The 22,144-nt window shown below is 49.4% G+C and overlaps 1 protein-coding gene and 1 long non-coding RNA gene across 2 annotated transcripts in view; both read left to right on the top strand.

Annotated features, from left to right (window-relative positions):
- Positions 1–4,093, top strand: part of CCBE1 (collagen and calcium binding EGF domains 1) — a 235,611-nt gene extending 231,518 nt beyond the window's left edge. Inside the window, exon 11 of the mRNA XM_043559008.1 lies at positions 172–4,093. Within this exon, the coding sequence (XP_043414943.1) occupies positions 172–405 (234 nt within the window). The 3' untranslated portion in view covers positions 406–4,093. The remainder of the gene's footprint in view (positions 1–171) is intronic.
- Positions 4,094–15,531: 11,438 nt separating this feature from the next.
- Positions 15,532–20,264, top strand: LOC122470813. The gene is made up of 3 exons (XR_006293998.1): positions 15,532–16,003; positions 16,153–16,358; positions 16,973–20,264. It is a non-coding gene; the product is annotated as an uncharacterized LOC122470813 (long non-coding RNA).
- Positions 20,265–22,144: the final 1,880 nt, after the last annotated feature.

Raw genomic sequence — 22,144 nt, 5'->3', positions numbered from 1 at the left:
ACCCGGCTACTGTAGTAGCTGTTACGTTTGCTCCATTTGGGACACAGAGTCATGTGCCACATAGCTGCCACCAAGCAGGGGGAGTGGCGAGTCACGGAGCCCACGGAAGCCATGGCTTGGCACGGGATCGAGTGTGTGGTTTTCTGGCTTTGATTCCTCCCCCGTGCACAGGGACCCCCTGGTTCTTTTGACTTCCTGCTGCTGCTGCTGGCCGACATCCGCAACGACATCGCTGAGCTGCAGAAGAAGGTGTTTGGGCACCGGACGCACTCTTCAACGGAGGAGTTCCCTTTACCTCAGGAATTTTCCAGCTCTCCGGAAGCCATGGACTTCAGCTCTGGAGACGAGTACCCAAAAACAACTGAGACGAGAGACTTGGGACCCACCAGAGACTTTTATCCTTAGCACATCCTAACATCTTCATGCCAAAGGAGGAGCAAAGAGTGTTTTCACCTGCAGTTAAATCCTATACAGAAAAAAAAAAAAAAAAAAAAAAAAAAAAAAAAACACTGGAGACCTAGAAAAGATACATTCTTAATTTCTTGAGCTCTTTTCCCCGCCTCCTCCTTCCTCCTCTTCTTCCAAATACTGTTCTCACAGTCCCCCTGCCGGGAAGACATGAGGGAGTAAGTCGCTAATTACATGTTTCCTTCCAAGAGCCAGTGGGGGGGGGTGGGGGGTGGGAGGGGGTGCTGGAGGTTGGCTGTTCTACATGGGAACTTTCCCTCCTTCCTACTGAGGAATTTCTGGATTTCTGAGTTAAGTACTCTCATGGTATCTTAAAGTTTGGCACAATATCCAAACGGAAAAAGTGGCAAGGTAAGTTCTGAGAAAATGGGAGGTTACTTACTAAAAATATATAGATGGATATGTGTCCAAAATCAGTAACCACTCAGTATCAAAATTAGGCTTCTTCAATTAAAACGGGAAGGCGATAATGTATATTTACCTTGGCAGGTAATTCTTTGTCCTTGTCAATCTAACAGTCTAATATATTTTAAATGTTCTACGCTCTTATCCAACCTCGTTTCCCAATTTTGATTAAAGAAAGGAGGGAATGGAGTAGGAACGGATATTAAGGAAAATGGAGAAAAATTAGTCCTATGTTTACTGTCCTATAAGTTGCCACATTCTAAGTTCAAGTATGACCATTAAGGGTTCATGCCCTGCATATCTGCAAGTTGCCTGTAGCAATAGGAGTAAAAACTCTTCTCAAAACAAAGTAAACAAATGAAGAACCCTTATTCCCATTAGAACAATGGGCTTTGCCAGGACATTTTAAAGCTGCTTGATCAAATGAGTGGGCTTGCTCAGTAAATCACAGATATTAAATAAGGGTGGCTGGCCCTTAGGGAGACGCACTGAACGGCCAGGCTCAGACCGGGTGCCCAGAAGGTGCCATTACGCCCTGATCCTTGTTGGATCGGTGTGCACTGGGGCTGGAGGCTGCAAGGAGGTCGCTCACTGGGGTTGTGGGGGAAGCAGAAGGTTGCCTCAGGCAGGGACCCCACTGAATCTGCAAAGGCAAGTAAATTTGCCATCGTTGGGAATTGGAAGTCCTTGTCTGGGGCGGGTGAAGCTTGCCAACACAGATACGCTGTTAGAAGTTCTCTTGGATGCAGAGGGAAGTAACAGTTTTTCTTGTTTGGCAGAAATTTGCTTCCCGCTCTTCCCATTTTTCCTTAATTTTCCGTAACTTAGTCCAGGTTCCAGTTCTTACAGGCCTTCTTGATTCCCCTTCCTCAGCAAATGCGGGAAGCAGTTGGGAAAGTGGTGTATTCTCAAACCCGCCATTGAGTCTGTGTTTGCTCGCACAGCCGCGAGCCTTTCCAGAAAAAGGCCTCCTCTGGTTCCATAGAGACAGGAGCGAGAGCGGTGCTGAAGAGACCAGGAGCATTTTCTGCTTTGGAACATCACTGGGGAACGCCTTGGTTTTGATGGGGAGCACGCGGGGCTCCTCGAGTCCATGTTCACATCTACCACGTGGAAAGGCGGCCACCTGCTCGGGGCCCTTCACCCCGGCGTGGACCCGCACAGATGCTCGCTGTCACACGCACGCCTGCTCATGTTGGGGTTCCTGTTCCCCACCCTGCAGTTTGTCCCTGTATTTCTGGGAAGGGCGTGTTTATTTCTTCCATCGCCTTTTCACCCATCACATAACTATCTTCCTGGGAAAGCTTCTTTAAAAGCCACTGTTGGTGTTTGTCGTTCCATCTTTCCGTCTCCTTCCTCCAGAACGATAGGCAGGGCTTCTGGGTGCGAATCGCAAGTGACAAGAGCCTCCCTCCCCCTGTTGCCATCAAGTTAAATCCCTGGGATTCCAGTCGGTCAGCTGGTGGCTGGAGTTTCCACGGACCCTCAACACCACTATTCCTTTCTCCTGCAAAATCCCCAGTGACAGTCCATCAGAAAGTTACAGCGACAAGCAAACACGTTCTCAGTGCGCCTTCTCTAGCATTTTCCGTCGCTCCCCAGTCTCTCCGGAGTCCCATCTTCACCGCAGAAGGCCTCGCCAACCTCGGGTTCACTAAGAGCTGAGCTGAGCGGCCGTGGATTCCCATCTGGAAAGCATTTAACGTTGCCGGCTCGTGGAACACAATATTTACAGGGTGTGGATGGATGAATGCTAAAGAAAATTCTCCCCAGGCTCCATGAGAAATGATTCGGTCCATCTTTGATTTTTTTTTTTTTAAATGAGGATTTGTGTTTGGAAATATGTCTCTCTTATTGTCAAATGTTTGCAACATACAACCGAAGAGCACGTTTGACGGGAGGCTAGGATAATACATTAAAAAAATGAACTGAAGGACGTAATCGTTGGGGTTCATGAGACTAGATAATATTCTCTAGCCCAACACACAATAACCTGTGTCGTATGATCTCAGTCTGCTAGATCAGTTTATAAAATCATTGTTCATCCTCAGGTTTTCAAAACCATGGACTGCTCCTCCTCAACCCCTTGGCAGAAACACTGACTTTCATTTTTTGCACCCTGATGACTAGAACTTAGAATAGGACCTAATAATTGCTCTTCTTTTTGGAAAGCAGTGGGAATAAAAATAATGCCGTTGAAAATAGTGCACAGAAGGCACCAGTTTAGTTTAGGAAAATCCTCCTCCCTTCCTAAATTCCAGAAGGAGAAATTACATGCTTTCCCAGGCCAGAGAGTATGGGGGCACAAGGGCAATGCTGTCTTCTCTGTCCTGTGTTAAGTCCAACACCTGCTACAGAGTGAACTGACCAACTGAAGTCATTTCTACTCTATGAACTCAGGCGGGTTCATACAGGTAAATAATAAATACACATTGGCATGGAGGAGTATTACCCCACCAAATATCGGGTGAAGGGGACACTGGTCATGCTCCCTTTCCAGGGGTCACAACTGTTTGCCTCGTGATCGCTTTTTCCAGGCAGGCAGGGGAAGGAGATATTCTCCGTAACTAAGCACCAGGCATCTCCTTGGGCTGAGAGCAAATCCCTCACCATACTTTGGGGGTCACTGCCCCTCCTCCTCTCCCCAACTCCAGCCTGTCAGAGACACAGCCGCCTCATTGTGCAACCTTGACATCTTTCCGATAACCTTCCTGAAAAGGAAATTTATATATGGGAATCCAGGCCAAACAACTAATAGAATAGAGCCGTCTCAAGTTATTAATAATGAATTCAGGGAAATAGATGAAATTTTTCCTGGCATGGTCAGCATGTGTATTTCACAACAAATCAAAAAACAATTTCCATTTGGAAAAAAAAAAAAAAAACCATGACTGATTGCTAAAGCATAAAATCTTGGACTTCATCTGCTCCTTCAAAAAATATTACTGCTTTAGGGAAATCAAAGAAGAAGGAAAGACCCTTTCACGCATCCCCGTGAGACTTGAACATTATTAGATCCTGAAGCATGTGCCCTGGGGATTTAATGTGTCACGATGGTTTTTTATTTCCTAGTGATTACTCCTGTACTTCAGTAGCCATGTTCATTATTTATAACAGGTCTATATAACAGCTGAGCTAGTATTGGAACAGTTACGGATGTGATACTATGAAGTACTTTTGATAAGATTATATATGCTTAATAACAAAGTTATTTTTCTTATATGGTTGTGCTGTGTTTTGTACTGACTCCCCGTCTCGTGGAACTGAGCTGTCTTTTTACAAGGTGAATACAAGGAGATCGGGACATTTCTCCCAAGAGCTGGACCCTGCATTCTGGGCAGGCCGCCTGTTGGGGTCTGAGTGTGGACCCAACGTTTGAGTCTGAGTCAAGGTCTAAAGGCCCAGGTTCCATTGAATCTGAGTCTCAAAGGCCCATGTCTCCAGCTGGGGAGGATCCTCTAGGACCCCCAACGTGGGCTTTTCAAACCAGAAATCTCTGGGGACCATTGGAGAGGCCTTAGGGGCTCACAAAGGCGGGAGGCCTGTGAGAGTTCCACCCCATACTCCCATTCCACTGCGATCAACTCCATTTTCAATTGATTCTGGATTAGAATTCCAAACAAGGCTGCCTTTGGAGGAGGGAAAAGGTTGACTACCTAAAAAAAAAAAAGTCAGGATGGGCAGGAAGCCTCATGAATTGGTAGCTGAAGTCCCCTATGTGAAGACAAGAACAGGGGAATTGTTATCAATTAGGCCATGGGGAAGATGGGGGAGTTTCATAAAGGGAGGATACCTCCAAGATTTTAAGCACACTTCCGCAGGGGGCCTTTAACACCCTGATAGTGGGCCTATATCTATACATCTCATTTTCCTTCAAATATTTCTCAAATGCTTGTTATAAGCTGCACACTGCTATGCACAGCAGACACAACAGGGAGCAACAAAGTCCTAATCCCCATCCTCCTGGGACTCTGGCAAGACCGACAAGGATCCTCCCAGGCAAAATCAATTGAGTACAAAAATCTGCAATCACAAACTGATAAGTGCTGGGAAGGAAAAGTGCTTTGAGAGCCAGTCCCAGCTCGAGCCAGCAGGAGCGATCCCCCACCCCTCCTCCCCCACCCAGCACCCTGCACCCAGCAGCACCCACACGACGAACACGCAAGGCCTCCGGCACAGACACAGACACAGAATCCTCTGGGTGAAATCACTGTCCCTGGAAATCTGGGAGACTACTCCACGTATAATTTCTCCAGCCTTCTTAATTCAAGAAGCAGCTTGTAGGGGCGCCTGGGTGGCTCAATCGGTTAAGCGTCCAACTTCGGCTCGGGTCACGATCTCACGGTCCGTGAGTTCGAACCCCGCGTCGCGCTCTGTGCTGACAGCTCAGAGCCCGGAGCCCGCTTCGGATTCTGTGTCTCCCTCTCTGCCCCTCCCCTGCTCGCACTCTGTCTCTCTCAAAAATAAACATCAAAAAAATTAAAAGCTTGTGAACCAAGAGCTGGGTGAACGCTCCTTCTCGTCGCCTCCAGACGTCCCATCTGTGGGGTTGGCTGTCACCCCATGGGCTCAGGTCTTGGTTCGGCAGAACCGGAAGGTGATTTCCTCCCAGCCCGGACCCTCAAGCTTTGAAGAGGCTTGCTGTCCTTTTGAAACACCCTCAGCTCTCTGTGCAGATTTTAATCACCTGTTCACTTGTAGATACAAGGTTCCAGAGTGGCCAGGTGGGAGCCTGCACTCAGCATTTGTTGGGGGGGGGGGGTGGGAAATGGTGCACAGGGAAAGGCAACTCAGGGGGTCTATGGGGGCAGCTGCAGTTGAATCGCAAGGTTCTGGGAAACAGAGACGTGAGACTGGGGTGTCTTCACTTCCTCGGGCCTCCAAAGCAAAGCACCATAACCGGGGGCTTGAACAACAGCATTTAACAGTTGTGGTGGCTGGGCATCTGAGAGGTGTCGTACCTTCTGGAGGCTCTGCGAGAGAAGCCATCCACGCATCTCTCCCATTGCTGGAGGTTGCCGGCAGTCCTTGGTGTTACTGCCTCGGGCGTCACCTGCTGTCCTGCCTTCACGTGATCTTTCTGTGCGTTCTACGTCGCTATTTTCTCTTCTCACAAAGACGCTGCTTATTGGACGAGGGCTCACCCTAATCCAGTGTGACCTCACCTCAGTGTAATGACGTGGGAAGACCCTGCTTCCAAAGAAGGTCTCGTGCTCAGGTCCAAGGTACACGTGAATTTTGGGGAAGTGGGAAGGAATACCACTCCACCTAGTACAAGAAGGAAATTTCCAACCTACCCTTTGGCATTCATCACCCTGCTTATCCATCTTTTCGAATCTGAAATTCTTGCCCCCTTCAGTAAAAATTCATTGAGGACCAAGGACAGAATAGTGGTAAGACACAGCCCTTCTCTCCTGGAGTATGCCTTTTGGTGCAGGCAAGAAACAAATGTATGTGTTAGGGTTCGCCAGAGAAACAGAACCAACAGGATGCATGTGTGTGTGCAGATAGGTAGATATATTGATGTGTGTGTGTGTGTAATATATATGTATTTATACAGAGAGAGTTACTTTAAGAATTGGCTTATGTGACGGGCACCTGGGTGGCTCGGTTGGTTAAGCGTCCAACTTCAGCTCAGGCCATGATCTCGCATTTGTGAGTTTGAGCCCTGCGTCGGGCTCTGTGCTGACGGCTCAGAGCCTGGAGCCTGCTTCGGGTTCTGTCTCCCTCTCTCTCTGTCCCTCCCCCACTCACGCTCTGTCTCTCAAAAATAAATAAACATTAAAAAAAAAAAAAAAAGAATTGGCTTATGTGATTGTAAAGGCTGGCAAGTCCAAAATCAGAAGGATAGGCTGGCAGGCTGGAGACCTCAAGAAGAGTTGACGGTTAATATTGTAGTTAGAACCCAAAGGCAACCTGCTAGCTGAATTCCTTCTTTGGGGTAAGTCAGTGGTTTTCTGTTAAGGTCTTCAACTGATGGGGTGAGGCCCACCCACGTTATGGAAGACAATCTGCTTTATGCAAAGTCTACCAATTTACATGTAATCTCATATTTAAAAAAAATATAACTTCATGGGATCATCTAGGATAACTTTTGACCAAATATCTAGGTACTGGGGCGTAGCCAAGTTTACACATAAAATTTACCATTATGGTATATGTCCACGTTAAAAAGAGCTATGGGGGCGCCTGGGTGGCTCAGTCGGTTAAGCAACTGAGTCTTGATTTCAGCTCAGGTCATGATCTCGCGGTTTGTGAGTTCGAGCCCCCGTCAGCAAATCGCTGCTTGGGATTCTCTCTCTCCCTCTCTCTCAACCCCTCCCCTATTCACATGCACGCTCTCTCTCTCTCTCTCTCTCTCTCTCTCAAATAAACTTTAAAAAAAAAAAAACTTTTAAAAAAATAAGTAAAGGGGCGCCTGGGTGGCGCAGTCGGTTAAGTGTCCGACTTCAGCCAGGTCACGATCTCGCGGTCCGTGAGTTCGAGCCCCGCGTCGGGCTCTGGGCTGATGGCTCGGAGCCTGGAGCCTGTTTCCGATTCTGTGTCTCCCTCTCTCTCTGCCCCTCGCCCGTTCATGCTCTGTCTCTCTCTGTCCCAGAAATAAATAAAAACGTTGAAAAAAAAATTTTTTTTAAATAAGTAAAAAATACATAAAACGAGCTATGGGGGAAAATAGAGCAGAGGAATAGAGAGTGATGGAGAGTAAGAGGGCCTACTTTAGGTGTGATCTTCTGGAAGGACCTCCCCAACAGAGGGGTTGTGAGCAGAGACCTGAACGAAGGGAGAGGTGAGCCATAAGGAGATCTGGGGGAGAAACGATCCACATAGAGATTTGAGCAAGACGCCGAGGCAGACCTGCCTGGTTATGCTCAGAAAGTAGCAATGAGGTCATTGTGGCTGGAACGAAATACACAAGCAGGGGGGTGGTAGGAAATGTCTTAGAGAAGCAGCCACAGCCCAGAAAAAGCCTTAAGGCCATCTGTCAGGACCCTGTATCTCCTTCTGGACCATGCAAGGGTCTTGAAGGGGGGAGGACAGAAGGGCAACCCCGAGGGAGACAGTAGAAGTGAGTGCCTTGTTTCTTGACTGCCTGCCTGCCTCTGGGAGAGTTTGCTGCTTGCCTGTTTGCTTCCTTGAGAGACTGGAAACCCCACCGGGGCAGGATCTCTCTGTTTGTCTCTACTGTATTCCCAGCATCTCCCACCATGCCCAGTATACAGTGGGAGTCCAGTCAATATTTTTCATAATGAATTTGATAGAATTCACCCATTTTGTCTTCACAAACCACCCCCCCCCAGGGCGGGTACTTTTATTATCCCTATTGTATACATATACTGTGAGGTAAAACAGCTTGCCCAAGGTCACAAAGCTAGAACGTTCGTAACAAACACAGGCATATTTGAAAGCAAACATCAATTCACTGTCAGATTAATCCTGTAGGATACACACAGCTCAGCCACCCAGCCTCACACTCTCCTGCCATGTTGGAATCATGTGTGACTTCACAGAACATATATGATATATTCTCAAGGAAATGATGAAAGAATAGCAAAGTATTATAGTTATTTAGTGCTAGATATGGCCTAAGGAAAAGTGGAAGCCAAGACTCAAAAAAATATATAACATGGGGTGCCTGGGTGGCCCAGTTGATTGAGCGTCTGACTCTTGACTTCTGGCTCAAGTCATAATCCCAGGGTTGTGGGATCGCGCCCGAATCAGGCTCCACGCTGAGTGTGGAGCCTGCTTAAGAGTCTCTCTCCCTCTGCCCCTCTCCCCTGCTCACGTGCACGTGCTTGCACGTGCTGTCGCTCTCAATAAATGATACTATATATATAATAGGTTAAATAACACAATCGAAGGAAACATGCTGTCGTTCAGGAGTTGTTTTTTCTAGAAGGAACATGTTCAATGAGTCCTTATTAAATAGTCACTGATCAACACATACGACCTTATTTCTTCATGGTAAAAGGCCAAGAAAGCATGTTTTCATTCAGGTGTATCTGCAGAGAGGGTAAATTCGTGAGCTGCAGGCATCCATCTGGTATGCGACCTTGATGGGAGGGGAAAGCTTACACTGCCTACGTAACCAACCAGACCTCAAGATCGGTGCTTTCCACACACTTTTGACAATGACCCATGGGAGTGAGGGAGGGGAGAAGCCACCAATGGGCCATTTTACACACTGACCCAATATTCACAGCGATGGAAACAGAAGTTCCGCCATATTTACCCTTCCTCCCCAGGATGTGCTCTTATACGTTCCCTAGAGGATTTCTTTTCTTTTTTTTTTTTTTTTTTTTTTTTTAAATCACGGTCCCAACCACGAAGTTGATTTCATGACTTCCTACTAGGTGGCAGCCCATAGTTTGAAAGCCACCTGCTTAACCGGTGATTCTCAGACCTCATCGTGCGGATGCATCATCTGAGGGCTTTTGAAAGCGAGGCCTCCGCTTCAGCGCACGTGGGCCATGCGGGGTCTGAATTCGCCTTCGGACGCACTGCCAGGTGATGTCACTGCTACGGCTCCGTGAATCGCACCGTGACTAGCAAAGACTCATTTGTCATACAGGACGAGTGGACTCTGCTCCGGACTTTGATGGGAGCAGGAGAGAAGCAAGAACTCCACCAAGAGTCGGGAATGCAGATACTATATTCAATCCTTTATATTCAATATATTCAATTATTCAATCCTTTGTGCCTGATGCATAATGTGGTTTCCCTGGAAACTGGCACATCCTGAGATAGCGTCCAGGAAAACTTCTCTCTCCGTTCACATTTCATCAGGAATCCAGTCGATGGCCAGCTGAAGGGGAAAGGAAATATCTGGAGGGGGACGGGGATGCCCCTGGAAGGGTGTGAGGAAGGGCGGCAGACACAAGCTTTGCCCACTCTGTTGCCTCCCTCCCTTCATGGGCCCCGGCACAGGTTGCTAATATTTTGTAGGCTGGTTCCCAGGCATGGGAGGGAAGAATGAAGTCCATGCAGCTCGTCCATCCAGTGAAGCTCCTCTTCCACCCGGCGTGGTCTTCACCAGGATCCCCAGGTGATTCGGGGACTCCCGATTCTCGTCCATTTCCAGCAAGGTGACGAGGTCCCAAATTCTTATTCCTCCTCCAGTCCACGTCCTGTGGCTTTCTACCGTCTTCCATCTCTCACACCCCTGCCAACCACGCCGGGAACGAGAGCTGGGTGGGGAAATGGTTAAACCAGAAGGAAAGCTGTATCTATGGAGTCCCGTGTTGCTTTATAAATAGTTTTGAGGATATAGGAGGATGGAACTGTTTCCAAAGTTAAGTTTTGTTGTTTGGGGTTTGGGGGTTTTGGTTTTGTTTTTAACTGTAATCCGTGGGCATTCTTGGCTCTCTCTGCCCTGCCTTCTCCCCCCACAGTAACATGACGACGTGCTGGATATGCCCTGAGTCAGCGCTCAGGGAAGGTTGCGACCTTTTTACCCCCAGCATTCCGGAGATAACGCACAGCAGTTAGGCTGCCATCGTGCCATGGAATGTGGAATACTTCTCCAGTGTTCCAGCGGGGTCATTTATCTACAATTCAGTAAAAGTCTCAGCCCAAACCAGCAGAACATATATATGATTATAGAGAGCCAGATGCGGATAATTTGCCTTCTGGAAAAAAAAAAAAAATCTGGAAAAGAGAAAGGTGCCACAAATTGAATTAGGCTCGGATTATTCAGAAAGGAAACAACAGCTGGAAAACATTTCAAAAAGAGGTCCCTTCGAAACAGCCTTCCTAGGACGGGAGCCAAGTACATTTTTCTTCCAGGGCTTAGTCTATGGCGCTGTTGGCTGCTGAGGTCCAATACCGCTCGCCCGATTGGTATACACTTTATCTATAAATATTCACGCGACGTGGGATGAAAGCCATTGGGTTGATACGATGTGATTTGGTTGTTCCAAACAAACAAAAGTAGCCCCAGGGAATTGGCTTGCGTAGCTACATGGGCATCTTTCTACCGAAGATAAAATCCGTGCTTGGTATAGGGGAGCATTTTCTCTTAGTGAGTCTTTCTTGGAGAATCAACACCCACTTGGTGGCACGTGGGTCTTTCTCTGCTCTGTTCCCTGACCACTGGACTTGACGTTCCATTCGGTGGCCTCCTCATGGTCAGATGCACTGGAAGGCTGCGCCCGTTTTGCAGAGAGGTGCGTAGTCATCTCCCAAGCATCCCTTTCTCGAGCAATTCCGGCTCTTTTTTTTTTTTAATTTTTTTTTTCAATGTTTATTTATTTTTTGGGGGGACAGAGAGAGACAGAGCATGAACGGGGGAGGGGCAGAGAGAGGGAGAGACACAGAATCGGAAACAGGCTCCAGGCTCCGAGCCATCCGCCCAGAGCCTGACACGGGGCTCGAACTCACGGACCGCGAGATCGTGACCTGGCTGAAGTCGGACGCTTAACCGACTGCGCCACCCAGGCGCCCCAATTCCGGCTCTTTTGTGCCTTTTACTTGATTCCCAAAGCACCTCGTGAGACCAAGGAGTCTGATTCTGTTCTAAGTTGCCCCGGGGTCACTCAAGGCTAACGAGATCCAGGTGCCTGGAAGGGACATCAGAGGAGCGAAGGGCCACCCTCTGAGGGAACGGGGAATATGCAACTGACAACCTGAAATACCAAGCGCCCCACCGTCATGAGTCTGTGTCAAGCCTGAAATTCTCCCCAGTGACTTCCCTTCCTAAGCACCATGCACTTAGGCTATAGTTTCCGGTGATGAGAGCTGATTTAGTCATCAACCAGCAGGTACGTGGAGACATTAGTCACCTGATTCCATGCTAAGACTCAACAGAGAGCAAGTTTGAGAGAATCGGTGAGATAGAACGAGGAGGAAAAAAAAAAAATCTAACCTGAGAGCTAAATGTGGGCATAGTTAGTCCCCAGGGAAGGAGAAGGGGAGAAGTCAAGACAACCCATGAACTTTGTGATCTCAAATGCATCACCTCTTCCAGTTCTGTGAATGTTGTCTCCCCCATCATTGTGACTGTGAGGGTTCCTGAGCTACTCCCATTACCAGCTAGGTGACCCCCATGTCATCCTAGGGAAACATGAAGGAAGGGATCCGGCTTCACTTGGAACAATTCGGATCAGGGCTGTGTCCTGGTAGGAGCCACACCAGGGGCTTCACCCCCCACCCCTTGTTGCCTTCAAAGACGGGGTCCTTGCATTCTCCCGAATAGAATCTGGAGACTTTACTGGGCAGGTAGGCGCGTCCATCTGTCTCCCACTCTTAGTCATAAGCTTCTCAAGGACAGGAGTTTAACTATCTTCATAGGTCCCGGAGAACCTAGAAGAGTGCTTGGGGCGGTTAGAGTTCAGAAAACGTTCGCAGGAAACAATCAGTTGCTAAGGATACAGCCACTGGTGGCCCCCAATTACTTCTCTTCCTCCAGTCATTCAGAAAATATGCATTGGCTGCCCCCTATGTGACATACACTGTGGCGAGCGCTGCAAATCCATTAGGTCTCAAGACCACTCCTGGGCTTATAGTCTAGTGAATGAAATCTCAGGCCTGTGTGGACACACGCTGAAGCCCCATCGCCTTTTTTAAATGTCTTTCTGTACAGAATTTTCCCGAGGGTCTTTGTTCTCCAAGCCAAAACTGGATTCACGCTAGGTAACACCACCTGTGCTGACTCTCACGCCCCTCTTAGGGGAGAGCAACCACCTACAGACTAGCCGACAAACCAAGCCCTCTCACAAACTCTCTGCCGCCTCTTCTGCACTAAGTGTGCATTTACAGGTGGCTTTGGCACGCTGCCGGCCCTGCCCAGGAAATGGGATTTTCCCATTGGGCCAAGATTGTGTTTTGGCCCAAGGCTGAAGACAAAATGCATTCGGAACCCCCACATTCTAAAGTGAGTACCTCCAAGTATCTAGGGAGCAGCCACCTCCCCACAGGGCCGAGTGAGCAGCTCCTGCTCAGAACTGGGTGTCCCCCCCCGCTGCCTCCCCACCCAACCCCAGGCTGTGGGAGAAGGAGGTGTAGACAGCCGTTGGAGGAGACTGTTCTGGATGGCCGGGGATGCCTTGCATACGGGGATGAGAAGAGCTCCCCATCCCTAAAGCCAGCGAGAGGGAGCCCGGCAAGGAGTCCCCATGCCAATGTGGGGGGCTCGTAGGAATGAAAAAGGGCAGCCGTTCTCCGGCCAGGTGCGTCTGAGCTGCAGGACTCACGGGTGTGCGTGCTTCCTGCCTCGCAAGCAAGGCCCAGGAACAAGCCTTCTTGGAAGGATGCTCTGAGAGTCTAGGAGTGTAACTTGCTTTCCTTTTCCACCCCCACCCCCCACCGCCATGGGGAAGGAGAGAGGGGTACTTAGCACGTGTGCCCTCAAGAGAGGGGGACATCCTCCTACGGAAAGTCTAACATCTGTGCTGGTGAAGTCAGAGGCCCGGTGGGAACAGCCTCTCCCGCGGAGCCTGAGGGACTCTGGTGTCTCGTCCCTGGGAAGAAGATGGGGACAATGGGGACAGACCCTGGAGTTATTTGCGAGGGGCCTGCCCGCATGTGAAGGAGACCGGGGGTAAGAGGAGGGGTGCTAGGAGTCCCTCCCCACTCTGACACGTGGTCACCGAAGCCAGTCATCACACCCCCGGCCTCTCTCCAACCCTCCAGAAGCTTGAATCCGTAGAGGCAGGGGGTAGAGGACTGTCAGCCCCAGACCCCGGCTCCCTTCCAAGTAGCCAGGCCCACAGCCCTGGCCTCCACTGGAGTTGGGGAGCACGGAAGAGCCAAGATTTAAATCAAGTTCAAGGAAGGGGCGCCTGGGTGGCGCAGTCGGTTAAGCGGCCGACTTCAACCAGGTCACGATCTCGAGGTTCATGAGTTCGAGCCCCGCGTCAGGCTCTGGGCGGATGGCTCGGAGCCTGGAGCCTGTTTCCGATTCTGTGTCTCTCCCTCTCTCTCTGCCCCTCCCCCGTTCATGCTCTGTCTCTCTCTGTCCCCCAAAAAAGAAATAAACGTTAAAAAAAAAATTTAAATCAAGTTCAAGGTTAAAGCGTTTTAAATGAACAGGGACTTGGTCTTAAATTCCAAAGGTGACTAGAATTTGGCCAAAATTTCATGAGAGGAACCACAACCCCCCCCCCAAAAAAAGAGGAGTGGGGGAGTTCAAATTTAGACTCAATAAGCAAGATGAGTTGCTTTTTTTTTTTTTTTTTTTTATTAGCACTTCGGAATCCACTTTATAGTTAACTTACTCCGGAGTTCCACGTCGTTTATTTTTATTTAGACACAAAGATCGTCTTTTCTAAATCTTTTCAAGGCTGCAGGGGTCCAGTCACAATCCACTGCAAGTGCCCGAGAAGCTGTGGACCCGCATATTTAGACGCGTCCCTGCATCCTGATTGGGATACGGCATCCTGCCATTGGCACCGTCGGTCAGACTCTGCCCTCTGGTTTTCAGAACAGACATCTCTGCTGTAACCATTCTGGTATTTTGCAACTCACGCTGCCTCGGGGAACGCATGTGAGGAAATCCAGACATAGGCAGAGATTTCCTTGAAATGCCGGGGGGAAGGGGGGGGGGGGCCTGGGATGAAGGACGCGCATGGCAAACCAAATGTTGAGGCCATTTGGTCTCAAAACGGGAGGGAAAAATGCAAGCATGTGCAGATTTGCCTACAAAGATTCACAGTTCTTGGACCTGCGGCGCATAATTGAGATGATGCTGTTGGCACAGGGGATGTCCAAATATCTCCGTAATTATTCTCGATTGCAGTGATTCACCCGGGAGGAAGGCAGATGGGGGGGCCGGGGTGGGGGGGGGGGGAAGAAAAACAGAATTGGGAGGGGCTTGTGTATCTAATTCTGATTGCTGAGTTTGTAGAAGTCAGTCCGCGACACCATTCAAACGTTTTATAATTCTGTGATTTTTTTTTAATCTTTTGAAAAATAGTTACTTAAAATATTGTGATGTGTTAAATAGCTGCAAAATAATCCCATGGGGGTGGAGGGAATGGGTGGGAATATATAGATAAAACAGGATGGGTGGGTTGATAACTGAAAGCTGAGTGGTGAGTACATGGATGTTCATTATAATGTTCCCGTGAAAATGTCTTTAGGGGCGCCTGGGTGGCGCAGTCGGTGAAGCGTCCGACTTCAGCCAGGTCACGATCTCGCGGTCCGTGAGTTCGAGCCCCGCGTCGGGCTCTGGGCTGATGGCTCGGAGCCTGGAGCCTGTTTCCGATTCTGTGTCTCCCTCTCTCTCTGCCCCTCCCCCGTTCATGCTCTGTCTCTCTCTGTCCCCCAAAAAAGAAATAAACATTGATAAAAGAAAATGTCTTTAATAAAAGGCCCTTCAAAAAATGCGTGAGGATTTAGAGGCTTAAAAAGCTCATTGGCTGGTTGTCAAGTGGAAGCATTTCCGTCCTAAGGTAGAGATCACGGTCTGGTGTCCACCTGGGCCACGGGAGCCTGTCCCCGGCGGGGGGGAAGCTTTGAGCCTCCCTTTCTGGAACAGTCCCCCTATTACAGAATCGGCTCTGTCCTGGAGAAATCGTAGCCATACCTTTTGGATGAAGTAACATCCCATCTCTGTTTTTCCCTCTTTGTTTTCCTTCCCGACAGAATGGGCAGTATCTGTGGAAGAAGCTGAGTCATGCGCCCTTCACCACCCTTTCTGAACAAGGTTTTTCCTCGTAAATTGTCTAGTGGGCCAGTCCGTTTGGGGATCTGTCACAGTCATTTCCTGACCATCCCCATGGCCACAGGCAAAAAGCACTAGAATGAGATTTGGTCCCTAGTGAAAAGAGTTCTCCAAACCCCAACCAACTAAAAATCTTTACGTGGAAATTTCTTCAGGCCTCCTTCCACAGGACCAGCCCCCACGCATTTATACCAGCTTCTCTCCACTTCCCTTGGCCCCGGACCAAAGGGACGTGGGGAGAGTGGAAATCTGGGTCTCGTGGGAAAAGATTCCAGGGATTTCCTTTTTTTTTTTTCTCTCTCTGTGCCATTGGGCAACTCCGTATGTTCTCATTCCAAATGCATGTGAAACTTTGGTTTCCTGTAAACAAACACAGCATCTGGGGCGGTCAAGGGGTATCTCTGCTGTTGGCTAAGCCATGAGTCTTCCTCTCCTGGCAACAAAATCTGCTTTCCTTTGGGGAACACTCTGGTAAGTCTGGGGCGCGGCTGACCCCGCTTGTACCGCACGGGTGGGGCACATGCATAATGCGGGCCCGTCTACATGGTAGCCCGGCCGCCAAGCAAAGCCTAGAACACCGTGTGTAGCCCAGCAGTTCTCAAGTGTTTTTATCCCGGCAGCTCTTTGTGCCTGTCCATACCGCGGAGGACCCCAGGGAGTTACCCTCAGGGATTAAGTCATCTTTTCTGCCGCCTGGAGAAAGGCTGCCTGAGGATGAAGCCCGACCAAGAAAGCACAACCAAGAGGCCGAGAATAAAGAACCCACACGCCACGATCTGACCACTTGGAGCATGTGCAAAGTGAGACCTACCCCGGCATTTTTCAGGTGCGTGAGCCCCGGGTAGGTCGGATTTCTGTTAGCGTCGTCGCTTGCGGCAGCCCTGCTTAGGCTGGAGAGAGTGATCCCTCACCGTGCTCTTTCTCACAGGCCTGGGTGCTCAGTAACGATGGGTCCATATGGCTGTGGAGCACACAGTGAAGCAGTTTCTAGAACCTCCCATAGGAGCTAACCGCCATCAGAAATTTCAGAAATGTGAGATACGGTATTTGTGAGACATAACGGTCCAGAAAAAAAGGCTAGAATATAGCCTTTATATTAGAGTATACCCCAGAATATTAAGATATTCTAGAATATTCTAGAGTATTCTAGAATATACCCCAGAGGCATTTCAAGAATAGGCTCAGGGGCAGTGATGACGCTAAACTACATACATGAAGGCTCCCAAGGCCTCAACATTAAGAGTTGTTTGGTGCTTAAGGCACACAAATGGAAGCTTCTGGGCAGGACCACCTCAGTTCCCTAGGACACGCTTGACGGTGGCTGGAATCCGTGCCAAATTCATGACTTATGACCCAGCCAAGGCCGCTTTGCCTTATGTTCTGACAGAAAACAAAAAACAAACAAACAAAAAAAACCCACAACACTGTGCTGTTTTCCAGAGAATCACAGAAGGACCCTCGCGGCCTCGGGAGTCTCCAAAGCAAGCTGCGTGAAAAAATGTAGAGAATAAATGAGCAGTTTGGAACTCCCTCGCTTCCCAAAAGACCTGCACAATTTCTTGCTGTTGGTGAAGTTCATCAGGACTGAGAAAAACAGAGAGGTTAGTCTTCCGGCAGAACCGGCCCCAGAAACTCAGGCAAGAGACTCTGGGGTGGACCCGGGAAGCCAGAAGTGATGTAGGTTGATGCACAGTCCTTAAAATTGGACCTCTGAGGCAGACTACTCATCCTCAACCCTCCCACTTAGTAATAAAACTCCTGATTTTTCACTGGGCTTGTTGACCGTCCAAAATAAAGGGTACATTTCCCAGCCCCCCTCCCCCCTTACAACTAGAGACGCCATGTGACTAGGGACCAGGCAATGGCTGTCGTGTTTAACTTCCAGAATGTGCCCTCAGAGAAAGGGGACCTGCTCTTTTCCTCCCTCTGGCTGGAATTTAGATGTGATGTTGAGATCATGAGTAGCCGTTTCATACCATGAATTAAACCGTTAAGGATGGGAAAGCGGGAAGAAAATGGAGCCAGGGTCCCTGATGATCGTGGAGACATCATAAACCTTGGCCGCCTGCATCTGGCCTTGCCTGTGAGAGAAACATGGATTTCCGTCTCTTTAAACTCCTGGAATTATGGATATTTTTTAGTTTTCTGTGATGGGCGGTCAAGCCGAATCTGATCCGATAAAACCCCCGAGAGACAAATTCTCTGCAAGTGAAAATTAGCAAATCCTCAAACCCAAGTAGGAGACCCTCCAAAACTCTGCCGCAGGTCTGGAACGGACAGCGTGATATGATGTGTTTCGGAGCCGATGAGAGAGGCGTTCAGCCCCTCCCCCCAGGGTTGGCGACGTTAACTCCGAAATGATGGGGACTGTCCTACTTTCTCTGGCTGTGGCCCTGGGTAACTTGAAGAGGCTGCTCGCTCTCAGACTTGCTTTCCTTCCCACGCAGGCCCTAACCTTGGAAGGGAGGTGGTTGAAAGCTACAAGGTCAGTGTGTTTGCGTGCTCGCTTTTTGGAAATTTGCTTTCCCAGCCGCGGCCTTTGTTAGAAGAGACCCCAGTGCTTGTCAGCGCCTCCAGGAGCACCAGAGAGCTCAAGCTCTCCGTGATTCTCAAGCCTGAGTGTGCATCAGAGTCCCCTGGAGGGCTTGTTAAAGCGGCTCTTGGTACCAGGAGCCCACAGCTTATGATTCAGCAGGTCTGGGGTGAGGCGGAACATTTGCGTTTGCGACGAGTTCCACGAACCGCACTTTCAGATCAGATTATATATAGAAACAAATATAATATCCTTTCCGTCTTGGTCTCCTCTTTGACCAGGGGAAGTGTAACCAGACAAAAATAACTAACCGAGGCCAAGGTCCTGTGCCCAAAAGCAGAACTGAAGAAGAGGGTGGTGAATGAGAAGGAAGAGTCCTTCAGATGATCTCTCTGGAAGCCGGAAGTGCAGGAGGCAGAGGGCCCTTTGGAGGGGGCTCTGCAGAGGCCTGGTCCAAGCGGGCAAGGCAGGCCTGGTAGAGGCTGGGCGGTGGGGTCGGGAGGGGAAGGTGGAGTTTGGGGACAGTGCTCAGCTCTGTGGCTGCTGTCAAAGAGCCGGCAGGAAAGACACGAACCAGTGTTTGTTAAGGGCAGCGTTGTTGTGAAAACACGTTTTAGCAGAAGCGCCTGTAACATGCAGCGCTCGGGAAATGAGCACCTACAGCAAGACTTTATAAGCATCCGACGTGCAATTAGCTTTCCCCGCCGCGTGGCTAGTCAGTGGAATACCTTGAAAAGTCTGTGAACTTGACAAAAGGAATTCAACCTCTCGGAGCCTCGGTTTCCTCATCTGTGAAATGAGGCTAACAGCATTGTCCTTGTGCGGGTTTCTCTGGATCATAAATGTCACCGCCGACCGGCTAGGTCTGTGGACGGTACTAGCTGTCAGATCAGCCTCCTTTCCTCCTCCCCCCTCCCCCCACCTCCTACCGCCCCAAACTCACAACCTGCTGCATTTCCTGGCTGAGTCGGCAGATGGGGTAGTTGAGTCGCCCGGTGAGCCTCGCCTGAGTCTCGTCCTCAAAGCAGCTGTCCTGAGCTGCTTCCATTGGGGACAAACCTATATTCCTTCTTGACTGCTCCTCAGAGGAGGGCAGCGGTCCTGGCCGGCGGCGGCAACAGCAGTGTCGCTACAAGGTCTGAGGTTTCACCTTAAACACCCAGCCGAGCTGCCGGGAGGCCCCAGGCGTTGCAAACTGTTTTTCATGCTAACCGCAGCTAAGCTGGGTGTCTGTTGTTTCCTGAAGGCGTGCTACGGAGAACCTTCTTCAGGGTCCAACTCCTCATCAGATTCATACTCTTGTCTGTAAGGAAGGCGTTGTTAGTTGCCTGGCTTTAATGAAGTGTTCGGTTTTTGGTTTCTTTAAGCGTTTGGAGTCAAGGAGAGCGAACGCGTTGGCTCTCCGCTGTTTCATCTGCTTGGGTGAAGGGAAGCGGATGTTCCAGGTTGGACAAGAGACTGACACAAGCTAAAGAAAGGCAGCCCCTTCTATCCGGCCGCCTTCCCTACATCTGTCCTCAGAAGTTCCTGCCCAGCCCCTAACTTTCTAGGATTCGATACCTATCGCCTGGTCTGCTCTGCTCCAAGAAGCCAGGTTAGCGCTGGACCAAACACGATGTGTGGAGGACTGAGTCGGGGCGTCTGTGTCACAGCAGCCACGGGAACAGTCACTGCTGGGTGTCGGGGGCAGAGCCCAGAGCAGTAATATTCCAGAGCACGATTGATCTCCAGAGCATTGCGGCGTAATAGAATTGCTGAGGGTCGCAGGTTCAGTTTGAGCAGCACTCTCCGACCCTATCAGACCCAATGCCCTCCCCTTTGATGACAAATATTGTGCAATTCTCCCCTACAGCCTCCTAAAAGGACATGCACAAGTGTCTGCCCAGAGTTTATCTGGCCCACTCTAATGTCCTCACAATAGATAAAGGATAAATAAAGGAGAAGTGGTTATAATAAATTCATACGTATTTCATCAGCTAGAAGACACAAGGGAGTAGTCTGATGCTTGTGCCTGGTCACGCATTCACCCAAATAGGACAACCGCCAAGCGGAATTGAGTGTTGGTGACTCAGATCCCACGAGCGGCATTGTACTGGTGAATAATTCTCTGTAAGATTCCAACCAAGCGTAAGTGTAATCTTCCCTTCATTTACATAGAAGTATCAAGTTGTAAAAGATAAATTGTGTTTATATGTAGAACAGAGTGAGGCTCTTGACTCTTCATTCGTTGTGACAGCAACCCCGCTTATAAATTCCTGCGCGAACACACACACACACACACACATCATTTCCTAAACAACCCCTAGGAGGCAGTATTGCCACTGTTGGGAACCACTGGCTTGGCGATCAGGGAAGTGCCCCCCAAAACATGGGGAGTGCCTCTCGCTGCCTTCTGGTACTTCTAGAAAGCATCAGCTTCTCCAGGTAATTACCTAACGCCTCCCCAACCGCAAAATCCAAGACCTGCATACCTGGTAGCCAGATTGGATGGCAGTAAGGTAGACGCCCGTGGCAGGTGGCTCTGCCCTGGATCCCTGCGTGACGACGTGCCTATTAGCTCTGACCTCAGATCAAACAATCGTGCAGCCCACCACAGTCAGCCTGGGAGAGGCAGGCAAAAAGGGACCCCTGGCCCCTGGCTCATTCTCCCGTGCCAGCCTCCACCCCACCCGCCTTGCCAGGCTACGGAGCAAAGGAGGCTAAGCCCACAGCAGATCCTCACGGAGCAGGGCTGGCCCAGCTTTGCGCCAGCCCCTGGGATTATTTGGCAATCGGGGGTGTCAAGACGCTCCCGGTTCGGACTCTCATGAAACATTCTAATTACTTGATGGTTAATCCACCATACTATTTGCTTCGATGCTTGTGAAAGTTTTCTAAAACTCGTGAATTCACCCTTTACCCAAACACCACTGGCTTAGTTAGCAGGCAAGATTCCTTCTCCTTTCATCCCTTTTCCAGTTTCCCATAGTGGAATCGTAATATTTTTGTATCAGTAGAAATGCATTTAGTAAACACACAAGCCCAGTTCCCTGGCTTCCTGAAAGCACATTGCAGAGAACTGAGCTTCTGTTTTAAGACGACTGCCACATTTGGGGCTCCTCCTGCCTCGCCACGGTGCCTGTGCAGGCCTCAAAGACTGGGTTTCATGTGGAGTCAGATCTCAGGAAATGTCCTGAAAACTTCGTTGACTTTTCTGGTTTCCACAAACTTTTTTTCTACAATAAATGGAGTGTGTGCGCTGTGTCCCTTGGAAGGCTGGGGTGGGGGGGGTCTTCTGAGAAGCAGACAAAGGTGGAATCCCATGTGCAATGGATTCTATTAGAGGAAAGGCCTGTGTTGGACAGTATGGAAGGAGCCAGGACGGGCTGGAAGCTGTCAGGCCGCAATGCAAGTATTACCTGGAGTGCCTGTCAGGATACTTAGGTCGCTGGTAAAATATTAGCTACATCTATGAACAAGTGAGTACACGAGAAAGACAACAAAATTGGATACAGTGAAGAGACTTGGCAAAAACGATCATTAAAACATTTTTTTAATCAAATCCATTATGGTTAAGATTGCTGTGCAGGTTCAGGGGAAGCGGGGGGCTGGCCGGCTCAGTCAGTGAAACATGCATCGGGGTTGTGAGTTTGAGCCCCATGTCGGGCGTAGAGATTTCTTAAAAAAAAAAAAAAAAAAAAGAACTGGGGCACCTGGGTGGCTCAGTCGGTTAAGCGTCCGGCTTCGGCTCAGGTCATGATCTCGCGGTCGGTGAGTTCGAGCCCCGCGTCGGGCTCTGTGCTGACTGCTCAGAGCCTGGAGCCTGTTTCAGATTCTGTGTCTCCCTCTCTCTCTGCTCCTCCCCTGTTCATGCTCTGTCTCTCTCTGTCTCAAAAATAAATAAACGTCAAAAAAAAAAAAAAGAACTTTAGGGGAAATGTATTAATATTTAATAGAATTCTACACTTTTATTGTGTTACAGGGTCTCTGCAAATCAGGGTCTCTGATTTGGTGGGCTTTCTCAATTAGCCAACCGACTGCTGACCATGGGAGGCTTCTACATTTGTTGCACACGATACAACTGCATTGGCCACTCATTT

Source organism: Prionailurus bengalensis, chromosome D3 (assembly GCF_016509475.1).
Source record: "Prionailurus bengalensis isolate Pbe53 chromosome D3, Fcat_Pben_1.1_paternal_pri, whole genome shotgun sequence".
In the NCBI taxonomy this organism is placed as follows: Eukaryota; Metazoa; Chordata; class Mammalia; order Carnivora; family Felidae; genus Prionailurus; species Prionailurus bengalensis.
Note: the sequence above shows the minus strand (reverse complement) of the source record. Positions and strands in the feature narration are given on the sequence as shown.